The following is a 24,478-nucleotide window of genomic DNA, read 5'->3' on the forward strand; positions in this document are numbered from 1 at the left end:
GAGAGGAAGAGAGAGAAAATACATGAATAACGCGGAGAAGAATGGAGGAAACGAGAAGTAGACAAGTACTTATAGGGGAGGAGCGGGGAGTTTCCCCGAGGCGTCATCATTGAGCCTACGTGGGCCTCGAAAAAGTACCTAGCCGCCCAAGAAACCGACGTGTCGCTTCGACTCCCCGCAAATAACCGGGTCCGACTCGGATCAAACCAACGGTCAGAATAAAAACCAGGTTCGACCAAACAGAAGCCGGTTCAACCGGGATTCGATCAAATCGCTTAAAATCGGAGATACATGACGACGTCTCGCAGTAAGTTTTCGCGACAACCCGTCTATCCTCCCAAACCATTAACCTTCCAAATTCATCGAACCCGACGGAACGTCATTTCACCGATGAACTGGGGGGACTTACTGTAGAGGATGGATTCGACCATCCTTCAAGGCCCGAAGATTAGACGGCCCGGCCTGTATAAAGTGAAGCGACTGCTCGGCTCCATGGATTGAAGTGCTGATCTCTCGGCACGACGCGAGAGTGCTTTTAGTCGATCGTATATCAACTAAATGTATCCGGCTCAACGGCCCCTCGAAGCAACGTGGGGTTCTCGGCCCAATGAGTTAAAAGCCCACGAAGCCGACGCGAGCTAGATAACGGAAGAGCATCAAGTCGATTATATAAGGAGAAGGGGGGGGGGGTGCAACGTAAAGAGAATCCAAATTTTTCACACATACTTGGCGGCTAGATTAGGGTTTTACCTTTATTATCTTGCCGTGTTGTATTTTTCCGGTAAAGCTCTTCGAGCTCCGGCACCATTTCCTTTACGCATTTCTTTTTCTTGTAACCGACGAAACACTTTTCTTTTACACAATGGGGCAGTTACTTCTATTGGGGTAGTTCAGGTGTGAAATGTCACAAATTTCCCCTGGAGAAAGGTAACTGGGTTCTTTGGCGGTTCAATTGGGTTTTGTATCTGGTTAGTGGGTTCGAATTTTGAAAAAGCATGGGCCCAGCGGGTGTAGGTAAAAATCTATCAATGCGCCTTTTACTTTTCACCGGCGTTTATTTTCTTCGGTTTTATTTTCGCTTTTACCGAGGCGTGTGAGAGAAAGCGAAGAGGCAACGACGCAAAATGGAGATTCAGCGACGGGGGCAAAATCCAAAACCAGACGACGTAGTGGTGGCGATAGCGATGTCGACGAGGCAGAGCATCCGTACGAAGAGCAAAACGGGCGGTGAGTCGTACAAATATGATTACTCTAACTGTGTACAATGGGGAGTGTTTATAGGTGTCTCTGATCGTTGGATTCTTAACTCTTTTGTGCAGATCCCGTGAATGGTGAGTTAGAAAACAACGGCCTTCCGGTGAGACTCTTCGCCACGGACCGGTACCCATTCGAGAGAGTAAACATGTACTCGATCCTGTGGGTGAGGGCAGTCCTAAGAGGCTCTCCTGAGATGGATATATTGATGGGGTCTTGTTTTGCCGGGCTGTTTCAAATACCTACTCGGAGGTTGCTGGCGGGGAAAGTTGTTCATTGTATGATGACGAGGCAGATTGTGACGAAGAAGAAGTACGAGATGTGGCATGTGTTTGGAGGTAACCCATTTAGGTTCTCGTTAGTGGAGTTCGGCGAGGTAACCGGTTTGCCTTGCCGTGAGTTTGAGGAAGGCTATAGCATTGATTACCAGCTACCGAACAAAGAGGAGAACTATGAGTTCTGGGACAGGCTCATTGGTGACAGCAGGGACGCTACAATAGAATACATCGTTGCGTTGGTGGAGAGCGACGATGAAATGCCCAGAGATATTAGGTTGAAGCTCTGTTTGATAGTAATTGTCGACGGTGTTCTGGTTGCTAAGTCGCAGAAGCCGTGGCCAACGCTGAAATATTTGAAGCTTCTTGAAAGTCTAGATGATTTCCTGGCCCTCCCTTGGGGGAGGGAGTCCTTCTTGTGGACTATTAGTACACTGATACCGCCCCTGAAAGTGATGGGGAAATGCGAGGATCCCGTCGGTGTGTTTTGCAACAAGTTGAGGCAGCAGATGATCAAGACAGGTTTCCCCCTAGCTCTCCAGTTGGTTGCATTTTGGACAATCCCGCAGCTGCTGCAGCTCGTTTCCGGCGACGACACGATAACTCTGTTGAACTACCCGGAGATGTCATTACCTCAGCATTCTGGTCTAATTGTAGCGGCAGTAAGGAAGGCGGAACACAACTCTGTGGTAAGAGTTGTGAATTTGTAGAATATGTGGATAAGCTAAGATGTGTTGCTAGTTGGTGTACATAGTTAGTGTAACAAAATATACAGAATTTATTGTACACGAGCAGTGTGGAAGTTACCAGCTCAGTGTACATGTTGTACTTTTAAAATATAGTGTACATGTGCGCAAGTTTTCATCTTGTACACTATTTTTTGTAGTTGTTATACACCCATTTGTTTTGTTGGTGACATTTGTTTTCTTCTTTGTTTGATACGTGTCTAAACATCTTACCGTAGAGCCTATGATGGTTGCTAGTGGTAATCACGAAGACATGTGGGGCTTGTGGGACGATGAGAATTTCGACCGGCGAGTCAATTATATGTTGGAGCTAATCGAAGGGGGCCATGTGTTTACGAAGGCCGAGTGGTTAGGGGGCGCTGGGGACCCATTGTTTTTGTACGGCGCTAAGGCTCGAACTCCGAAAAGGAAAAAGCAGCTTGATAGCGATGAGGAACCGGCTAGCAAGAAAAGTCGTGTTGGTGGCCATAACACCCGCTCTGTGTCCGAGGGTGCTGATGGCGAGAAGTTCAGGGAATTGGAGGCACGTGTCGATGAGGTTGTGGCGGATGTAGCTCTCCTACGTGAGGTGTGTAAGAAACAGGAGGACGTAATCAATAGTTTGAAGGTGTCGCTAAATGGGAAGGGTAATCAGAAAACATGAAGGAGTAGCCGTAAGAAACGTAAGGGCGAGCGAGCGGAGATATGTGGAACCTCAGTTCACATCCCGGGTGGGGGGCACCATGATATCGCGGTCGAGGACGCGGGTACTGGAGTGATTGGTTCTGGCGGCTCAGGGGGTACTAAGCCAGCGGGGCCGGGTCCTCAAGAGATTGATAAATGCGCTTCTGGCGTAGAGGTTACAATGGTTCCTTTTATTTCCATTGGTGTTTTTTCCCGCGTAACTGTTGGTAGTGATCTGCCTCTTGTTTGTGTTTCTTTAGTTTATGCCTCAGGGGCTAAACCAGGATAGCATAGGGGGTAGTGATGTGCCTGCGGCCGAGGGTATAAATCCCGTTGTAAGTATCGTTAGCTATGTGGTATAATACTGGTTGTTAGCATCACCATTATGTTCAATTTTGGTTCCTGTTGATCTGTCTTTCTCAGGAACAAGATTGTTTGGACTTGCTTGTTGGTGCGGTTATGAAGGATGCTGGTTTAACAACTGATGATTGCGCTAATGAGCACCCAGTAGTGGAGGTGAGTTACGTTAATTAGCTCGATTAATAACGCGTAGTTATCCCACCGGTGTACACCAGCACTCTTTTTATTGTACACCAGTACGATAGAACGCCAAATGTTCTCCATCGTGTACAGTTATGATGGTTGTCAAAAACAGTTATTTTTCAGGAATCCCATGAAGATACTGTTGCTTCGAGGTTAGCTGCTGGTGAAATAGCTAAAGTGTCATTGGCTGATAAATCAGAGTCTGCGGATGGGACGGACGCTGAAGCAATGAATAAGGTTGGTGGACTGTTTAATTGATGATTTGTATTGAGATTTTGCTGGTTTGTGGCTGGCTTAGTGTTTTTTATTTGGTGTTGGCCCTTAATGTAGGTTGTAGACCATATGTATGTCGATGATTGGTTCAGGTGACAACCTCATGGATGAGGAGTGTCCATTGGTGATAAATGAGACCTTGGGCGCCGAGGTTAGTTGTAACTATGTATATATTAAAGCCTTAAGTTTCTAACGTGTACATGTGGACATGGGTAGCAGAGGTGGGCATAATTTTTGTATTGATCTTAAGTGTACCTTTTTTTTTGTTGATATTCGAGGATGGGGTTCAAACAGCTTCTGAGGCGGACTTCACTACGGCTACAGTCGACGAGCCTGTGGTCGGGGGTGTTGCGGTATGTTGTGTACAGCAGGCTGACTTCCACTTCTTGTATGCAGTTCGTTGTTGAAAACCTGATTTACCTTTTTGTTACTAACACTGCAGGGAAATGTCGCCGACGTTTGTGTTTTAGATGATAAATCGGAGTCTGCAGCTGAGACGGCCGCCGAAGCAATCAATAAGGTTGGTGGACTGTTTAATTTATGATTATGTTAGAGGTTTTGGTTTTGTGTGTGTGGCTTATTTCTTATTGTTGGCGTTTGTCATCAATGTAGGTTGCAGACCATGTACATGTCGACGAGATTGGTTTAGGTGACGACCTTATGGATGAGGAGTGTCCACCGGTGATAAGCGAGACTATGGGGCCCGAGGTTGGTTGCATCTTTGTATATATTACGAAGCATTAACTTTTAATTGTGTACATGTGTACATTGGTAGCAAAGGTAGACATAAATTTGTAGTTGTCTAAAGTGGACCTTTTTCCTTTGTGTTTGTGGAGGGTGGGGTCCAAAAAGAATCTGCGGAGTACATGACACCGGCATTTGGCGAGGAGTCTATACTCGAGGGGTTAGAGGTATGTTCTGTACACTAGTCTGACATCCACTTGTTGTATATTGTTCCTTGGTGAAACCTGATGAACCTTTTTGTTATGACTGCAGGGTAATGACCCCGATGCTGGTGTTCATGTGGTTGATCCAGGGCACGGGGATGTCATTGGATCGCATGACGACATGACTGATGGCGAAACGGAACAGAAGGAGGGTGAAACAGGTGTTATGATTTTAAGTGATTCGCCAACACCAATGACGGCGAGGCACATCCCTGTTGCTGAAGAGGAGGAGCTTGCTTCGTTGCTGTTAGCGAAGTCGTATTATGACTTAGCGGACATGGTGCCTGTAATAGAAGACCGTGATTATCCGTTTTTTGAGAGGGTGTTGCAATCCAATCCGCAAGTGTAAGCACTAATCTGATAGGTTGCTTTAATGTATTTTGGGTGGGTGTAGCTAATTGTATTGACTTGGCAGGATGCATCACAATGCCGGGGGGGGGTGCGGGATCTCGACAATGTCTTATTCCTTGAGCTGGCCACCCCAAGAAAGTGGGTGAATAGCATGGTACGTCTAGCTGTCTCTATAAATAGGAATATTGTTGCGATGCACGTCTAGATCGTCTGTTGAGTTGCAAATAGAATTATTGTTGCGATGCATGTTGAGTTTCTTCACATCCCCTTGTTTAAATTGTTCGTTTGTTTGTTATGCTTGGGCAGCACATGAAGGTCTTGATGGAGTATAGTGAGCGTCAGTATGGGTTAGAACTCCACCTCAACAGGGCGATGTTTCTTGCCCCGTTGTTTACAGCGCACATGCAGGGGAAAAGAAGGTCATTTAGAGCGGCTAAGAGGAAAACCTGCATTGTCGGTGATGCAAAGATAACAAAATACCTGACGCAGAAGTGTAAAAGGTGGGGTGTGGAAGTAAACAGCCTTTATACGCCCATGATATGAGTAGGTTGCCACTGGGTTGGCTTGTGCATCAGCTTGAGTGAGTGGAGCATAACCATTTTTGATCCAACCCCGGATTGAAAAGTATGGAAGAGGTTGAGGAGTTGATGGAGCCAGTTGCCTGCATGTTGCCGTACATAACGAAGAAGGTATGCCCCCCCCCCCCCGAGGCAATGGGGGAGCGCCTACAGGTTCCCTTTCGGGTGTCGAGATTGGGTGGATTGTATCAGAACGTTAGGAGTGGCGATTGCAGGCCAGTGGCGGTCAAGTTCTTGGAGATGCATGCGACAGGGAATCGTAGCCCAACCATGTCAGGGCTTACTGATGATTTTGTGGACATATTCAGGAAGCATTACGCTATGGATATCTACAAGGGGGTGGTGGTTCCTCTTTATCTCAATAGGTAGTTTTGGTTGTAGCTACCAGTGGTGCCTCTTTATCTGTATTTTGTAACCTAGGACGTTGACCAAGTGTGATTGTTTTTGGTTGAAGGATTGTCGAACTTTGGTTGTTTCAGACAGAATGGTATGATGTCTTGGTCTTGTTCTTTTTGTGAACTCTGCAGAGTTGTAATCTTTTGAACGTAATGCCATGCTAGTATGCGAACATTGTTGGGAAAAATGACGTACTCGTTGTTAAGACTTAATGACCTTTAGAACTCGCTGTACATGTTTAGATATTGCGCCGTACACGAATTATGTTTAGTGTGCCAGTTGGGGTGTACATGTACCAGTTTGTTCATGTGACAAAACGCATCCCCTTGGTCATGTTCGTAAATGATGGTGTACACACATGTATGTGTACGCGTACATAATGCCCGTACGTAGGGTACACAATGTTCTCTAAGCGGCACAAGGTACTTAACGTTGTGTGAACTTGGGACAGGGCACTGAACGTTGTGTGTACACATGTAGAAAGTTGTACACAGGGTACTTAACGTTGTGTTGTGTGTTCACATTTACAAGGTAATTAACGTTGTGTTGTGTTGTGTGTACTTAACGTTGTGCTGAAATATGTGATGAATGCATCCTCTTGGTTAGGTTGTGCGCAACGTCGTGTGTACACATGTACAACGTTTGGTGTACAAGGTCGTGTGTACACATGTACAACGTTTGGTTTACACATGTACAGGGTGTATGTACAAATGTACAAGGTTGTACATGTGTGTACACATGTACGAGGTTGGTGTAGTGACGTTGTGTGTACATATGTACACACGTCGTACACCAAATGTTAACGTACATACTTGCAGTTGGTGGTGGTTGTGCAAGGGCAGGGCGGAGTAACGCAAGTTTGTGTACAAGTTAATCTGTATGCACCTGAGCATATTGTCTATACGCCCATCTTTGGTGTACAAATTAGCTTGTGTACAAGTTGGGGGTGTACATATACTAGTTTTTTCATGTGACTAAACGCATCCCCTTGGTTATGTTCGTAAATGACGATGTACACATGTATGTGTACACGCAGGAGGGTTGTACATGTTTATACTGTGTGCACATTCATGTGTACATTTATTTGTACACGCAGGGTTGTGTGTGCACATGTACGAGGGTGTACACGTAAGTACACGTGTACAAGGGTGCTGAAATAACGTTGTCTGTACACATTTACGAAGGTTGTTCACCAGATGTTAACGTACATAGTGGCAGTTGGTGGTGGTTGTGCAAGGGCAGGGCGGAGTAACACAGGTTTGTGTACAAGTTGATCTGTATACTCCTGAACATATTGTCTATACGCCCATCTTTTGTGTATAAATTAGTTTGTGTACAAGTTGGAGTGTACATGTTCTAGTTTGTTCATGTGACTAAACGCATCCCCTTGGTTAGGTTCTTAAACGACGATGTACACATTTATGTGTACACCTACGAAGGAGCTCTAGTGGGTCACAGTGGTTGTGTACATGTACTAGTTTGTTCTTGTAAATAAACGAATTATGTTTAGTGTGCGAGTTGGGATGTACATGTACTAGTTTGGTCATGTGACTAAACACATCCCCTTGGTTATGTTCTTAAATGACGCTGTATATATGTACACGCACGATGGATCTCTTGTGGGTCACAGTGGGTGTGTTAGGGTGTGATGTGTGGCTACTATGTACAAGTAGGGTGGTAAGAGCATCGAAATGTAAAAAAACATGTACATCTAATAACAGCCGATGGGGGTGGGGTGTACTCATGTTGTTAAAGATGCACAAGGTGGGTCGTAAGAGCCTGTGGATGTACAATACAGATGTACATGAAATGGCAGGGCGGAATGACGCAAGTTTGTGTGCTAGTTAATTAGTGTACACGTTTACATATTGTTTGTACACTCATCGTTCGTGTACATAATGTTCTCGACGCGGCATAGGGTACTTAACGGTGTGTGTACTTGGCACAGGGTACTTAACGTTGTGTGTACACATGTACAAGGTTCTTCTGCGTACACGTGTTTTTAATGGACAACTGGCTTGATGTTTAAGTGTACGCATGAGAAGATAGTTGCACAGCAGATGTTAACGTACATAGTGTCAGTTGGTGGTGGTTGTGCTAGGGATTTTGGTAAAGATGTACAGGGTGGGTAGTAAGAGCATGTGGATGTACCAGACTGATGTACATGCAAGGGCAGTGTGGACTAACCCAAGTTTGTGTACAAGTTGATCTGTATACACCTGAACAAATTGTATGTACGCGTATCTTAATGGTGTGTACAGGGCGTAGCCCATATCATGAGAAATGTTGTCTGCCGGAACAAAACGAAGGCTTTGACAACTATTGTTATAGGCAGTTAATGGTGTGTACATGGCGTAGCCCTTAACAAGTGAGGTTGTGTATGTGTTAATGCGATGTACACGTAGACAAACTTCGATTGTCGGTACATAAACTCGACACACTATATTTCAGCGTTGATTTGCTTGTGTGTGTTTAGACTTGGTAGTGATTGATAAATATGAGTCAATAGTCCCAGAAAAAAATAGTTGTATCCCGACAGCAAGTACATGATACAACATCCAACAAAAAGGCAGTAAACAAAAGAAGCTGTCGCTGTGGTGAATACACTATCCAAAACAGAAATCCTTAGGATATAGGATTCATCAGCCATCAGATGGGCACGACGCAGTTAGTCCTGTTGTGACCTGTCATACCGCAGAGCCCGCATCTGTTGATCTTAGTTTTCTTGGGTACCTGCAGATGCATAGAATGTGTTGTTACCACCAAGTTAATCCATCAACTAACAAAGAACGAGAGTGTGTATGAGTGATCAGGTGTAACCTGGATTTCGCCAGTAGAGGGGATGCGTTTATCCTTAGGCCGGCCTGAAGGACGGCGAGTGTTAGGAGGCTGCAAATTGAGAGAGAAGATAGCTGGTGGGATTGTGAGCTCCCAAAAAGGTGCTTCCGGGTAGATGACACCGGAATACGTGTCTTTCCATGTCTGGGTTTTGAAACAATCACCCACCAGCTGGACATGGGGGAGGCCTATTGAGTCAGCAACAAGCAATGCATGGCCGCATGGGATTTTCAGCTTCTGGAAGACTTGGCATGAACAAACTTTGTTGTCCAAGGCGACTCTGTGTAATGACAGATGCGACCTCCGGTGTTACCGCACCCATGTGTTTGGCTGACTTGGTTCGCCTTGCTGAGAACCAGCGTGTCAGCATCCGCTGGATAAACATGAATAACTCGACGACTGGGGAGGGTCTGGCTTTTCTCAGAGCCTTGTTTAGCTGCTCCGCCACATTGCTGGTTAGAAGGTTGTATCGATTTCCAAGGAAGTACGTCCGGGATCATTTGTCGGTGCCCATGTCTTCAAGGTATTTGGCACAAGCAGCGTTGGTTTGACGGATTTTCCCAAAGTTATCATTAAAGTCTTTGCGTTTGAACGAAAAGGCAGCTGCACAGACGAGTTTGGCGAGTCCTTTGCTTTTGTACCGGGAGACAACATTTCTCATGATATGGACGATGCACGCCCCATGATGCGCTTTGGGGAAAACAATAGCCCTGGCTTTGAGGAGTGAGCTATGACGATCTGAGATGATACTAAGAGAGGTGGAGTCTGCAATTATCCTCTCGACCTTTGTTAGAAACCAGAGCCAGGCATTGTTATTCTCTCCATCAACAACCGCGAAAGCTAGGGGGAACACTTGGAAGTTAGCATCCTGGCCGCTTGCGGTTAGTAGAACGCCTTTGTATTTCCCAGATAGGTGGGTGCCATCGACGATGAGGACTGGTCGCACACGACGGAATCCCTGGATTGAGGCTCCGAATGATAGGAAAGCGTAGAGGAATCTGGACTGGCCAAAATCATCAAGTTCTGTTTCAATGGCTGTGACAGTACCGGGGTTGGTGTTTTTAAGCCTTTCAAAGTAATCGGCTAGGTTGAGATATGAATCTTCTGTGTTTCCCACTGCGTTGTCGACAGCCTGTTCTTCAGGCCTGTGGCATTTCATGTATGAGGCAGAGACACCCAGATCCTCCAAGACGAGCTGCTGGATCTGGGCCGCTTTTGGACCTTCGTTTGGTTCTCCGTAGCAAGAACGGTAGATATGAGCAATGACCTTTGACGTAGCCTTCGTCTTGTATTGGTCCCGCTGGTCGAGAGGGCATGTGTGTTCAAGCTGAGCCTTTTTGATAGTGTAATAGCCACATGTAGTCAGTTGTTTAGCTAGTATGCACCAGTCTCGGCGCGTGTTGTGGCAACTGAGGACAAAAGAGTTCCTGGTCGTCCGGGTCTGCCTGAAGTGGAAGTGTTTTTTGATAGCATAGATAGCTAAACCAATTTGACAGTCTTGTTTGGTTGCGTAAAGCTTCCCAACGGTTGGTTCCCCATCAGTGTCTTCTACGTTAAGATCAAGTACATCATCGGCCTCGTAGGAGAGATCGTCAAAAAGAGGAGGGATGTCGAATTCCTCGTCGCTAATCTCACCTAGTGGCCTGGTCTCCCAGGGTGGTGGGGCCTGAACTGTAGGCTGGTGAGGGGAGCCGTGCATAGGGTGCGGTGTACGAGGTGACAATGGGCAACTACTCGTATGCGTGTACGCCGAATTTGAGTGTACACCTAAACGCGGCGTGTACGGTGAGCCGTTGGAGTACGAGTACATGGAGACCGTGTGTGTACATTGGGGTGCGGTGTGAAGGGGTCTTCCCCACATGCTTGTGTGTTCGGTGTCTAAGATTGTACAGGTGGACCATCTCTTTGGTGTACACCCATAAAATCAAGGTCTTTCTTCCAGTCCGTATCATCTTCGCCGGAGACGCGCACAGTGTGGTCGAACGCATTGCCGACGTAGCTCTGGTAGGTTTCAGAGGCTGTTTTAGGCACTTGTATCCCGGCCATCACTTCGGTGGAATGGGACCCGCCGAGAGATTCCTTAATCAAAGGCTCCCAAAAGTCTTGGTCTTGGTCGTATCCCCGTTCCGGGATTGGATTAGGCGGTTGTGAGCTTTCGGGTTCAGTTGTGTCTTCCTCTTCTAGGAGCCATGTGTCGGGTATGTGGTCGGGGTCCTCTTTGAACATTTTTTCAAGCATCTCTTCACCGCATAAAAGTGTTTCATCTTGAACGGAGACACGGTGGGGTTCTGCCGGAGGGATGGGATGGGGTGTTGTGTTTACGCTATTGGGGTTGAGGGGCGCATCTTGGAGGAGTTCCTCTTCATCAAAGAGAGAGAAGCTGGAGATTTTGGAGGATGAGGATGAGGAAGGTCGGAAATGGTTGAAGTGAGGCTTAAACGTTTGGTTGGGAGTTATGTAAGCATTCTCATCGACTTGTGTATCTTGCGGTTTAACAACTTCTGAGTGGAAGGTATCAAACAGATTCATGGTTTTATAGACCGCTAGGTGGTAGAAGAAGAATGACACCGCCCCGTCGTTGGTGAGAATAACCGGTGGTGTGGTGAATCCGGTGGCAAGCTCTTTCATATTTGGAGGCCAGTAACTAAGGACAGACTGCGGAGCCGGATCCGTAAAGGTGTAGAATTCTTGAACGACATTGCTCTGTAATTCACTCAGGGACATTCCAGCGCGGACAGGCACGATCCTAGACATCTTCTTCTTATCGATTACAAACTCCCATAGCGAGCCTGCTGAGGTCCATTCGCCGGGGATAACCATGCAATGGTCAGCCATCATTACACCTGCGATAAAAAAGACCCAAACACGTAAGCTATATTGGTTAACACAGAAGGGTCAATTATGTTGTCATTACAAAATACCTTTGCCGTAACACCAGGAAGAAGATGGAGGGGAGCATTGTTTGAGAAACCGTAGAGGCAACAGAAGGTATGGAGATGAGATTGACTTTTTAATAACGGTTTAATCTGGACCGTCTAGTTAAAAAGATAAAAGTATAATCCAAGGGCTGAGATAAGAGGTAGATATAAGTCAAATCAGAAAAAAAGTGAATCGATCTGAGACGTCTAAAATAGGGGTAAGATGAGCTGCTGGGGTGGTTTTCTGCTTGTATAATCATTTAGTTAGTGGGTCATTTAGTTAGCGTGTGAGGATTTAGTTACTCATAAAGACTTTAGTTAGTACAAACTGCCTTTGTATAAAAAACTGTCTTTTCGTGTTAATTATAACTTGAAACTGCCTTTTTAGTGTAATTCTCTCGTAAGTAAATGACTATTTCTCTGACCATGTACCGAACACATTAAATTATTGAAAGAATTACATTGAAAAGCAGTTTATGAGTTTTTATTAACACAATAAGACACTTATTACTACTCAGACACTTTTGTCTAACTAAATCTAATTTTCACTCATAAACTAACTAAAAATTGACAGCTAATACCCATTACACTAACTAAAATAAAGTGGGACCCTATAACTTTCTTCTTCCTCTTTCCCTTTATACTTCTCTGTAATTTTCGAAAATGAAATATGATTCTTCTAAATTCATTTTTCCAGAGAAGTTATGTTTAATCATTGTCTTTTTTTCTAAGCTATCTTTTGAGATATATGAAATACATGACTGATGGTGGTGTAATGATGCGTATTCGACGGCAACATCAACGGTAGAGACGTTGGGGACTCACGTCTATGAACTGCCATAAACATCTTCTCGTCACTCTGACTCATTATTGCCATGAATTAAGATTGAAAGCTATCACATTTGGGTAAAAATACATAAAAACAAGTTGAGAATGTAAAGAATCGTGGAAAATAGGCGAGATATGCGGAGATTAGGGTTTCTGGTCGACAATGGCTAAGGAAGAAGATGAGGTTATTTTTCGTAATTTTGCAACATTAATGAAAAAAAAGTCGTGTGTACATTACATTCAAACTGTACATGTATACACTTATTTTTGTATTATACATCAAAGTGATTGTGTACACATTTTTAGCTTTTTGTAGGTTTTCTATCTAAATAACTAAGCTTCTGCGACTTCATGAACTCACATAATGCTAACACAATGTACATGTGAACTTTTTTCCTTCTTCCCATGTACATGCAGGGTCGAGTCATCCTTGAAATCTGACTGAACCCAAATATCATCATTCACACCTTGTTTAAGAACTGCTGATTAGTGTATGTGTTTTCATGCTAGCTTCATGGTAGGTCTTAGCTTGATTACTTTATGGTTGTTTTAAATATGTACACTATCATATTTCTCGTACACATGTACACCACCATATTTTCCGTACACATGTACGCTATTATCGTTTATCATACACACGCACAATGAAGATGAATTGAATTTTGTGTTTTGTTCATCAACTCCGTTGTCGTCAACGAGACTGGCAAGAAGTGCGATCTGCAATATCAATGGAGGAGTATCACATTTTTGCAATTTTGGTCCTCTAGTTTACTGTTTTTTTTTTCTTTCACAATATGCCTCAAACTTCCAATCTGATCAAATTGCCTCACAAATTTACCTCAATACTTTTAATGTTGCAATCTGACCTAATATACAATCAAAATGATTAAAATATTTAAAACGAGATGCTAAAGTCATTAAAAACATGAGATATCATATATGTACACATGAGTAGTTTTTGTATGTACACATCGAATATCATTCTGGCCCATAGTATTTCTCTTTTTACAAGAAAATAGTGAGACATGATTCAAGTATATATGTACACCAAGAATATATAATTTTGTACATGTGTACACCAAATATTGTACATGTGTACATCCATAATTGTATGTCACATAAACAAAGTCAGAAATATAACACATATGCTATCAAGATCTAAAATAAGCTTCATTCACAATAACGAGAACATTTTTTATTCATGTAAACCATGATTCCTTGTCCTTATACGTACAAAGACAAATCTATCACTTTAACATGTACATGCGTACACTAACATTATGTACACATCCACGTGGTCATCCAATGTACCTGTGTACCCGTACATGTATATACTAACATTATGTACACATCCACGTGGTCATCCAATCTTAAGAAAAACTTTTTTTTAATGAGTAGCAATTTTGTAATAATTTCATCTTCTTCATATTAGGGTTTTATGTGTTTTCTGCAAATATAACTCACAGCCGCCATTGATTTTTATCATGCAATCTTCATTGTTTTTGCGTTTTTACCTCTAGGACTTACAAATATTATATAGATTAACCGATTAGAATCCAAAACCAAGAAAGAAAAAAAAAAAAAACAAGTTTTAATTTCAAGCTTTGGCATATTCTATCCAAATTTTCATAGCTCTTTTCCACCAAATACTTATATGCCGGTTACCCAATCGTCTACCCTGTGATACCACCATGTCCTTTGTGGGATCAGTTGAAATTTCAATCGTCACAAAGAAAAAAAATTTCATTGTCGAAAAATGTGAATCCGTGGCTGGAAATAAAAAGTAATTATCTGCTTTTTGTCAATTATAAAAATTTATATCATTTCAAAATTTAAAATGAGAATTGGCCAGCACATAAAAGAAAGAAACTAGAAACCACTATCGTTAACAATAAGTTAGGAACAACTATATAAATAACCTATAAAAACTATCTTGGTAGCGTAATAAAAACATAGAAACTGACCATGATTGTTAATAACTCTAAATTATTTTTATAATTTTCTCGCAATTTGGGTAAAGGTATTATATTGTGGTAGTCAGCAGGAAGAAGGCAACAAAGGCATAAAAGCAAATAAATACCAATGATGACATACCTTGTCGGAGAATCCTTAATATAAACTATTGTATATTTTAGTGGTACAAAATGAGACAACGTGAGACGATTGAGAAACATTATGGGTCCATTCATTAAACAATATGTAACATTATTTTATAACCGAATCAATGAGGTGTCTCCTCACAACTTTATAATATCTTCTCCATTTAGGATTTAGTTGGTGTAGTAGAATACTTTAAACATCTCACGACCTCTTTGGGTAGTAGAGACAACACATCCCCATTAGTGAGTGATTAATTATTACTACCTAGTCATATGTTTTGCCACAACACACTTTTTTTTAATAGAACTCATGTTATATAGTCAACTCAAGGTTTTAAAATGCAAGTTGAAATTAGGTGTTAGTTACTAGATTTATGGTTTTGTTATGTCAACTTAATGTTTTATAATGCAAGTTGCAATTATATGGTTTTAAATCGAAAGAATTTGTTAAAATAGAAGTTAAATCAACTGAAGATGCAAAACAAAATCTTTATGTAATCTCTAATGGAAAATCATATTTGACATATTTCAAAAAACCAAATGAAATGTTAATAAAGGAATGCATAATAAGCCTCTAAAGATTTTTTACAACCACCTCTCTTTTTTGCTCAGTTTCAAAGTACCCAGAAGCTAAGATCCAAAGGTCGAGGCGATCTAAGCGCGGCTCACTGACTCTGACAGATGGTGTTAAATCCTGAAAGTCCCATTGTAACCATTCATCCGATTTGTTGACCCAATAAATCTCTCATTCTGGAACCTGTTCTGACTTTGGATCTCGTTACTCAACCCATCCCAGTGGCCATTAGGCAAGGCCATATTTCTAGATTGATCCATAAACCTTGATGACATTCCCAAAGAATCAGTGAGTCTACAGTTCTGATGTGAAGACAAGGGGCTCTGCATTGCCAGTTGATGTTGTTGTTGAAGCTTTGTCTCGTTTGAGAATATGTTTGTGTTTCCTTGAAAGTTTAATCTGTAATCTAGGCTTGGATTCTCAAAACCTTGACCAACAGCCAAAATCGCAGGATCCAGAAACTCAACATCCCTGACACCACCATTGTTTTCAATTGGAAGTGACTGATGATATGGGGTGTTGTACACTGGCGATTCAGAATAACGATGGTTCCCTACACATAATGACAACAGATTCTCAATTTTTATAACAGAAAAAAAAAAACCGGAGCAATGAGAAGGGAACTTCAACATAAATATAAACTTGCCTGAAAAGCCATTCAATGTCTGATGTTCTCTCCCATTTGATGAGAAGCCTGGAGGAGGAGGAGGTCGACTTGTAACTGAAAATCCAGGTGGCGCTGTAACTGGAGATCTTGCAACAGCTACAAGACAAAAAAAAAAGTAAAAGATTTTAAGTTTTTACACGAATCAATAACACGTAGGCACTGTGGCACATATGCTTTTGGAACATATCCAAGTCGATATCACAGAAGCATAATATCATCATAGCAAAGAAAAGCATCAGCCAAATAGTAGAGATACGGCGAAAAAGAGCTGTATATTGTATTCATTACTAACAACTAACACTCCGATAACCATCAACCAGAAATAACTAGCTTGGTCTAGTAAAAGCATACTATATACATATATATATATATATATAGAAGACGAGAAGCTTGAGGTAAAAGGATGAGAAATCACACTCACAATGAGGCTTAAAGGACAAGGGCAAAGTGGCGTTTTGCGCGACATAGTCCATTCCTTTGAGATAACTGGATGGAATACCATTATACATTCCAGGCATATTCATATCACGACTCTGTCGCTCTGAAGAATTTTGGTATAAGTCACTGCCATGATGTCTGTGGTTGAAGACGTTAGACGATCTAAAAGCCTGATCCTTGGATTCATCAAAAGAAAACCGGGACTGATTATTCTTAATTTCACAGTAACTAGCTAGCTTACGAGACCTGGCCTCTACGTCACCTGCTCCTAGTTGCTTCGGCAAGTTATGAGGTGATGTCAAGTATTCATCAAGATCTAACGACATTATGCTTGCAATTCTGTCATCTATTTCATTCCTAGAGCTTCCCTGTGTGTCAACGCCACAGTTCCCATTTGGTTGGGTGTCAGGAAACAGCATAGAGTGATTAAGACTGCCATTTAAACGACTGGGCTCTCTCTGTGGCATCTCGTTATATCCATGTGAGATCGAAGCTATATTACTTCCTCTGCTGTCAGCCGCGGAGGACCCAAACATACTCCTGGTTTCATCATGCTCAACCTTATACTGGCATGACGAAGGCTGCATAGTGCGTAGGAAACTAGCTTTATTGGTCGCAATGGGCTGGCAGCTAAAAACTTCGGGATCCTTGAGTCTTTCTCTAATAAATGATGACATATCATCCTCCGCTTGAAGATGCCGATTTGTTACCAAGGGAGATATCAAAGGAGTACCAGCATTAACTTCTTCTCTTGAGACAACGACATCGTTTGCCTTAGTTATACCAGTCTTCTGCAATTGCTGTACTTCTCTAGTTTCATTGACACAATGCTGTAGATAAGAGTCTCGGGATACTACTGTATGTGACGACTTTAAGGAAACGTGATCAACATGTGAACTGTCAGATCTTGTTAGCCCCCCATAGCCATCCACAACACTATCTGAATCCACTGACACCTCGTCGCTGCATACACTCTGTCTCCCTCCATTAATATTTTTGTCACCATTGGACAGCAGAGAAGTAGGCTCTGGAAAATTCGTGCAATCTGATGGCACACTAATAGCTCTAGTGTTATCCACATTTGCAGAAACTAAGGCTTTATTATCGCTCTGTGTCCTATTCACCGAGGAAAGCTCTGGAAAATCCGTCTGACTATCCAATAGATCTTGCGGTTTTAAGGCAACCCCATATGAAATATGATTATCCTCTATTGCTGGCTTCTTTAATACATCACTATGAGATGCCGAAACAAATGCCTTACTATTACTGGTCTGGGTCCTATTAACTGAGGAAAGATCTGGAAACTCAGTCTTGCTATCCAATAGCTCTTGCGATTTCATACCATTCCCATATGAAGTATGATTATCCTCTAATGCTGGCTTCATTGATACATCGCTATGAGATGCAGATGAAACTGTGACAGCTTTAACTCTTAAGAGTTCCCCCGAACATGGTATACTCGGCACGGAAGACTTGCTTGAAGCATGCATTCCCCTGAAAAACCAGTTACAAGTTACAGACAAAGCAGGTAAACAAACAAAAAAGAAAATATATACACAAGAGTCTAGTGTACCACAAGGCTCCAGCAGGAAGACTAACAGATCGGCCGTTGCTACTATTTGGGGGAGAAGTTTTGACAACACTCTGTGCATTCTGCAAAGGTAAAAATGCCGAAGAAAAAAAGAAGCCAAAAGCATAATAAATCATACATAAACGCATCATGATTCATGAATATGGAAAGAATATCAAAGAGGCTCCAAGCAGGGCTGACAACTTACATTCAAAACACATTTTGGAATTGGTCTTGGGATAGACGCATTATCAACATAATCATCCACTGGTGGAGGTAACATACTCCCTGAACGCCGAGGAGAATTAGGCACCGCACCAGTAATTTCTTCAATAATTTTCCTTTTCAAATAACAAGAGAATCAGACCGAAACAACATATATGCAAGAGCAAGGAACTGATGCAAACTCAAATCCCTGCGAGCTTCAAGAAAGGATAAAAGCTGTCTGGGTCTAATAAGTTTAACTAAAATATACTTTACAAAGAGAGCTTACTATCAGCAACAAAGAAAATTAAGAAATCAACCACAATCTATCGAGCTTAACTGAAACCATGGTTTTAGTTACTTTACCTCATGTGCACTGATATTGTCTCATCTTTCGTGAAACTATCTTCTTGGAAACCAATCTCATGCAAGTAAAGGCATTCCACATTGTTACAAGGCTGTAGAAAAAAAAAAGACGAGACGGAATTAGGCTTGTATGCTCGTTCATACAGGGAACAGAGCGAAAAAAATACAAATATTTGCTCACCATGTTTCTGATCCACGCATGACAGTACTTCATGGTCCCAAAACATGCCCTAACGACATCCAGAAATATTTAGAAATTGAACCACAACCTACCGTAACTAATCTTTAAAAAAAAAAGAAAAGGAAACATCACATACTTCAAAGGTCTACCATCGAAAACAAATAGATGTACTGATCGGATACAACGAATTGCTTCCTCCTCTCTGGAGTAAGTAATATATCTGTGAAACATCGATTGAGAAAAGAAGAAATGAAATATTAGTTCAATGAAGATTGTTAGAAGTGAACATGTCTTTCATCCACAACTAGAAACCATTGATATTATATGTAAGGAAATACGGATACATACACACTGCAAGAATTGTTTGGAAACAGTTGGATCTCCCCAGCTTGCGTTCGAGCCAATGCTACCTTTACGACTTTCCCATACTGACCAAAGTATTCTCTACTCTGAAAAAGCTGCATCATATAATGAATCCCACGTTAATGAGATGGAAAAATGTGAGTTCTTTGCAAGGAGATTAGTATAGATGATGGAATTACATCTTCATCTGCCAGATCAAAAGGCAAGCTCATAACGTAAACCAAGTTTCTTTGGATGACTCTCACACCAGTTAGGTCTTTTCTTCCCTCTGAAGGTTTAGGCTTCACCTTATGTGATTTTTTCCGGTCATTGTTAAGTTGAGCAACCAACCTGGTGAATTATCAGAAGAACAAAGATAAGTTTCTACACGCAAAAGAGGAACAAGATTTCTTTTCTTTTGTTTTCAACTTAAGAAGTACCTTTGACAGCTAGCCGTCATCCCAACAATCTTTTCCTTATCGTAAGAGGTACGACATGCAGGACAGCGACCCTCTGTCTTATCTTTCTCGGCCATCTCTATAATCCGATGCCAACACCAAACACATATCTGCAATCAAGGACATATATAAACATAAAATTTAAGAAAGGGTGTGCATTTTCAAGACTACAGATCATGTTCCTTTTGGCAGCAGAACATTGTTCCAGATGGGCTTGTGTGAATGCATATACACATACACAACTAATAGAAAGTCAAATTCTTCAAATGAATCTTAGGTTCTCAAACTCAAACAAGTTCATACACTCTTTGGTGCAATTTGATTTCAAACTAGTAACAAGAACCCAAAACATCCTGCTCGGAGGGAAACAAAAGAGGAAGTGGTAGTAAGGTACCGAACCTGATAGCCACATTTGCAAGGTTTGAAATGCTGATCAGTCAAGTCCATCTCCTCAGCACATAGAGGACAAGTCTTATCTCCTTTGTCATTCATCGTTTCCTAACCATATAATAATAATAATAATAATAAAAAATCAGAAAACATGCATTTTTTAAGAGCAGAAACATTTCCATAATCATTCAAAAAAAAGGAGAATCAATGAAAAGTCTCAAAATAAAGAACAATCCCCAAAGTAAAAATAAAAAATCAAAGAAAGGGAGAAACGTTTTCAAACTCTCAAGCCCTAATTTCAGAGAATCTATGAAATGCAAAACCTTAAACCACTCAAATTCTGTAATTTTGAAGGAGGACAATCTCTAGATTCTACGGCCAAAGGAGTAGGAAAATCTAGATTCTAAGGCGAAAACCGTGAATTGATTGAGAAATCGTAGCCGCAGCTTTCCAAATCAACGAACATAAACCCTAATCTAGGTGGCTTTTGAGACGAAATCGTTGGATAGAAACGAGAGAGATAGAGAGGGAGAGGATACTAACGGTATTGGGAATGGAGGGAGGGATAATGGATGAGGAGATTTGCAGATATCGCGAAGAGGAGGATGATAGTGGCTAAACCTTCTCCAATGGCTGTTGTTTGTTTTTCTTTTCGAAAGGTAGAAATTGAATTGCGATATTAATACCTACTTTATTTCTCAAGTTTTGTGTTTTTTTTTTTCTGACGGCTATTTATTTTTCATGTTAAAATGGCGAGTAGTTTTCTAGGTTTTTTTCAATCCGGTTTAGTTTGTTTTCGGTAAACTTTATATTGAATAAAAATCATTCAGTTCGGTTTAGTGTGATTTTTTTTTGGTTCTATGTTATTTCTTTTTCAAAATGCATGTATAATTTGAATTTAAATAAAGGGGTTTTTGCCAAAACTAACCCACAACTTGATTTTAATCCCAAACTTATACCCAAACTTGAATCAAATGCAAAACTAATCTAAAAGCCTAGTGAAATTACAGCTCAGCCCCTTGTGACCAAACAAAAAAATAGAAGTCATTTTTACGAATATAGCCCTAGTAAATCGTCTAAGTCGTCTGAGATGTTAGAAGTCGTCTGGACGACTGAAGTGTAAGTCGTCTGGTACCGGTTTATTTTAAAAATAATTTATAAATCTTGTAAAAAAATATTTTGATGCGTGAAAAATAAAAATCAAGTAATTATAAACAGTTTTAAGTGATATAAATTAAGATATGATAAAATTGATTTGTTTTGAAGATAGATGAGTGGAAGTAGTGAATCATGAAATACTTTGGTTTAGGAGTTTGGCAAACATATGTTGTATGTATTGTTAGGGTTAGATTTTGGAAAACTAAAATGTTTTTTTCAAAAATTAGTTTTCACCTATATGTGTTTATTTATGTGTATAGTAAACACTTTTCAAGTTTGAATTGATTTTATGAAGTCTTTAATTAGATAATTAAGTTTAGGCGTTATGTTTAGGGTGTGGACGACTTATATTTCAGTCGTCTGTTGAATAATTTACTCGGACGACGTATATTTTAGTCGTCTGTTGAATAATTTACTCGGACGACTTACATTTCAGTCGTCTGGTGAAGAAATTAAAACAGATGACTTACATGTAAGTCGTCCAAATATTCCCGCCTAAAATTTTTTTAAAAAATTATTTTCCCGCTTAAATAATTTAAACCAGACGACTTACTTGTAAGTCGTCTGGAAAGTCTTCTATTTTAGTTTCCCGCTAAAAATATTTAATTTCCCGCTAAAAATGTTAAACTCTTCTGGACGACTTACATGTAAGTCGTCTGTTTTAATTTCTTCACCAGACGACTGAAATGTAAGTCGTCCAGGAAGTCGTCTGAGTAAAAAATATTTAATCTAATTGGATTTTTTGTCTCCCTATATAAAGAAAAATTTACACATTCTCTCTCCTCCTCTCAAATGGCTGCAACAAAAATGTAATGTTCATCATTCTAAAACTCTCCAACCTCTCTCTAATCTCTTTGACTTGAAAACACCAAACTTTATATGAATTTTTCAGTTTTGTCTCATGTATTTCTTACTAATCTATCTCTTTTACAGGTTTTTAATCAAATGGTACTCATCTTCCATTAATTTAAAGGTAAATCTATTAATTTTATATATGTATTTTTGTGTGTTCTATAAATGTAGATTTATCTAATTTTTCACTCATTTTCTCTATTTTTAACTCATTTGAACGTTTTTGGATATGCAGGTTTTCAGATCTGGATTTGATATGCAGGTTTTTCAGATCTGGAAGACTTCTTGGACGACTTACCTGTTAGTCGTCTGGAAGTCGTCTGGACTTCTTGGAAGTCTTCTGACAAAGTCGTCTGGACTTCCAGGAAGTCGTCTGAACTTCATGGAAGTCTTCTGACGAAGTCTCCCTTTCATAATAGATCTGAGCGTTTTGGTAAGTTCTTATGTCTGATTTATCTAATCTTTCACTCATTTTTTCTGTTTTTAAGCCATTTGAACGTTTTTGGATATGCAGGTTTTTCAGATTTGGATTTAATATGCAGGTTTTTCAGATCTGGAAGACTTCTGGGACGACTTACCTGTTAGTCGTCTGGAAGTCGTCTGGAAGTCGTCTGGACTTCTTGGAAGTCTTCTGACAAAGTCGTCTGGACTTCCTGTAAAGTCGTCTGGACTTCCTGTAAAGTCATCTGGACTTCCTGTAAAGTCGTCTGGAAGTCGTCTGAACTTCCTAAAAGTCTTCTGACAAAGTCGTCTGAACTTCTTGGAAGTCGTCTGGACTTCTTAGAAGTCGTCTGGACTTCTTAAAAGTCGTGTGGTCTTGTCTACTCAAGTGGAATCCAAGCTTGTCTTTGTAGAGGAATGATCTATAATAGTTTTGTTTGTGGTCTGTTTTGTGAATTGCATGTCTACTCTTTTAGTTGTGAATTTTTTGTAAAATTAGTAATAATATTTTCCAAGATGTATTAAATGTGCTAACAATGTGTTTACACATTTACAAATCAATGAAATAATAGACTTCAGTAGCCTTTTTCTTATCTTTGGATCTCTCATATGCAATAATAAACTCCAATGGCCTTTTTCTCATCTTAATAAACAAGAATGTTGGTAGATTTATATTGATACAACATTTTAAGAAGTATTTTAACCCTTCTTCCAACTCATAACAATAGTCATCATTATTGTCTATAACAATAATACTTAAGAGATGAAAACAAACAATAGTAACTAGTCAAAGCATATCATATTTTATTATAAGTTTGCGTTGAAAAACTTAGTCAAATTTAGTAAAACTAAGGGAGAGAACATATTTTGTAAATATGAGTTTTACATATCTTGAAGTTACTTATCACTCTTAAAAATACAAGTTATTCAAAAACTAACGTAGAAGACTTAAAAACTAGAGGAGAAGACGCGGACGACTTCAATCTAAGTTGTCCAGACGACTAAACTATACGTCGTCTGGTCAACACAGAGGTTATTTTTGCAATTGACTTTGAAATCTGTTATTTCGGACGACTGAAAAATAAGTCGTCTACTATTGTTTGGCTAAAAAAAAAACTCCAAAAAAGCTAGACGACTTACATTTCAGTCGTCATAGGTTAGTTTTGCATTTGACTGGATAATTTCAGAAGTTTGACTTTTCTGGACGACTTACATTTCAGTCGTCTAGTGAAAATTAAAATAATAATATTTTTTTAAAAGTAGACTACTTACAGTTAAGTCGTCATAGGTTAGTTTTGCAATTGAAAAAAAAACTTCAAGATTTAATTATATACAGACGACTTATAATTCAGTCGTCCACGAGACGACTGAAATGTAAGTCGTCCAGGATTTACGAGGTTTGACCAGAATCTCAGAAAAAAATCATGGACGACTTACAAGTAAGTCGTCTCGTGGACGACTGAAGTATAAGTCGTCTGTGTATAATTAAATTTTGAAGTTTTTTTTTCAATTGCAAAACTAACCTATGACGACTTAACTGTAAGTCGTCTACTTTAAAAAAAATATTATTATTTTAATTTTCGCCAGACGACTGAAATGTAAGTCGTCTGGGGAAGTCAAACTTCTGAAATTATCCAGTCAAATGCAAAACTAACCTATGACGACTGAAATGTACGTCGTCTAGGTTCTTTGGAAAGTTTTTTGAAACCAAACAAAAACAGACGACTTAACTTTCAGTCGTTTCAGGTTACAGATTTCAAAGTCAATTGCAAAAATAACCTCTGCGTTGACCAGACGACTTCCAGGTAAGTTGTCTACAGCCAGACGACTTCCCAAGTAAGTCGTCTGACGAACAGATCTGGAAAAAAACTCGATGTCATACCTTAAATTGGTGAGATAAGTTCCTTAGCATACATAAGGCTTCTCCAAGCACACAGAATCACAAACGAAAGTAACCCACCCAGAATCGTTAGCTTCTATGACTCTATGAACCATAAAAAATTTAGAATCAAAATCTTGGGTTTTTTTAGCTCATTGTAGAGAGAAAGTGAGAGATATGTTGTGTTTAGTTCACAATAATGGAAAGAGAAGAAGGATAAATCGATTTTGAGAGCATTAAGAGCTTCAA

The 24,478-nt window shown here is 40.5% G+C and overlaps 3 protein-coding genes across 3 annotated transcripts; 1 reads left to right on the forward strand and 2 right to left on the reverse strand.

Annotated features, from left to right (window-relative positions):
- Nucleotides 1-1,124: 1,124 nt before the first annotated feature.
- Nucleotides 1,125-2,239, forward strand: LOC111212894. The gene is made up of 2 exons (XM_022714524.1): nucleotides 1,125-1,227; nucleotides 1,320-2,239. The coding sequence occupies exons 1-2, from the start codon at nucleotides 1,125-1,127 to the stop codon at nucleotides 2,237-2,239; spliced, it is 1,023 nt and encodes a 340-aa protein (XP_022570245.1).
- A 7,121-nt stretch (nucleotides 2,240-9,360) lies between these two features.
- Nucleotides 9,361-10,674, reverse strand: LOC111212895. The gene has a single exon (XM_022714525.1). It carries the CDS (start codon nucleotides 10,672-10,674, stop codon nucleotides 9,361-9,363), a length of 1,314 nt encoding a protein of 437 aa, XP_022570246.1.
- A 4,508-nt stretch (nucleotides 10,675-15,182) lies between these two features.
- LOC111212893 lies at nucleotides 15,183-20,637 on the reverse strand. Its single transcript, XM_048754513.1, has 13 exons — nucleotides 20,443-20,637; nucleotides 19,909-20,007; nucleotides 19,492-19,619; nucleotides 19,252-19,402; nucleotides 19,058-19,167; nucleotides 18,846-18,929; nucleotides 18,710-18,758; nucleotides 18,529-18,620; nucleotides 18,167-18,299; nucleotides 17,962-18,041; nucleotides 16,372-17,882; nucleotides 15,930-16,046; nucleotides 15,183-15,836 (listed from the first exon to the last, which is right to left on the reverse strand). The coding sequence occupies exons 2-13, from the start codon at nucleotides 19,999-20,001 to the stop codon at nucleotides 15,397-15,399; spliced, it is 2,988 nt and encodes a 995-aa protein (XP_048610470.1). The 5' UTR covers nucleotides 20,002-20,007; nucleotides 20,443-20,637; the 3' UTR covers nucleotides 15,183-15,396.
- Nucleotides 20,638-24,478: the final 3,841 nt, after the last annotated feature.

The sequence above is a fragment of the Brassica napus genome, chromosome C4, assembly GCF_020379485.1.
Source record: "Brassica napus cultivar Da-Ae chromosome C4, Da-Ae, whole genome shotgun sequence".
Taxonomy (NCBI): domain Eukaryota; kingdom Viridiplantae; phylum Streptophyta; class Magnoliopsida; order Brassicales; family Brassicaceae; genus Brassica; species Brassica napus.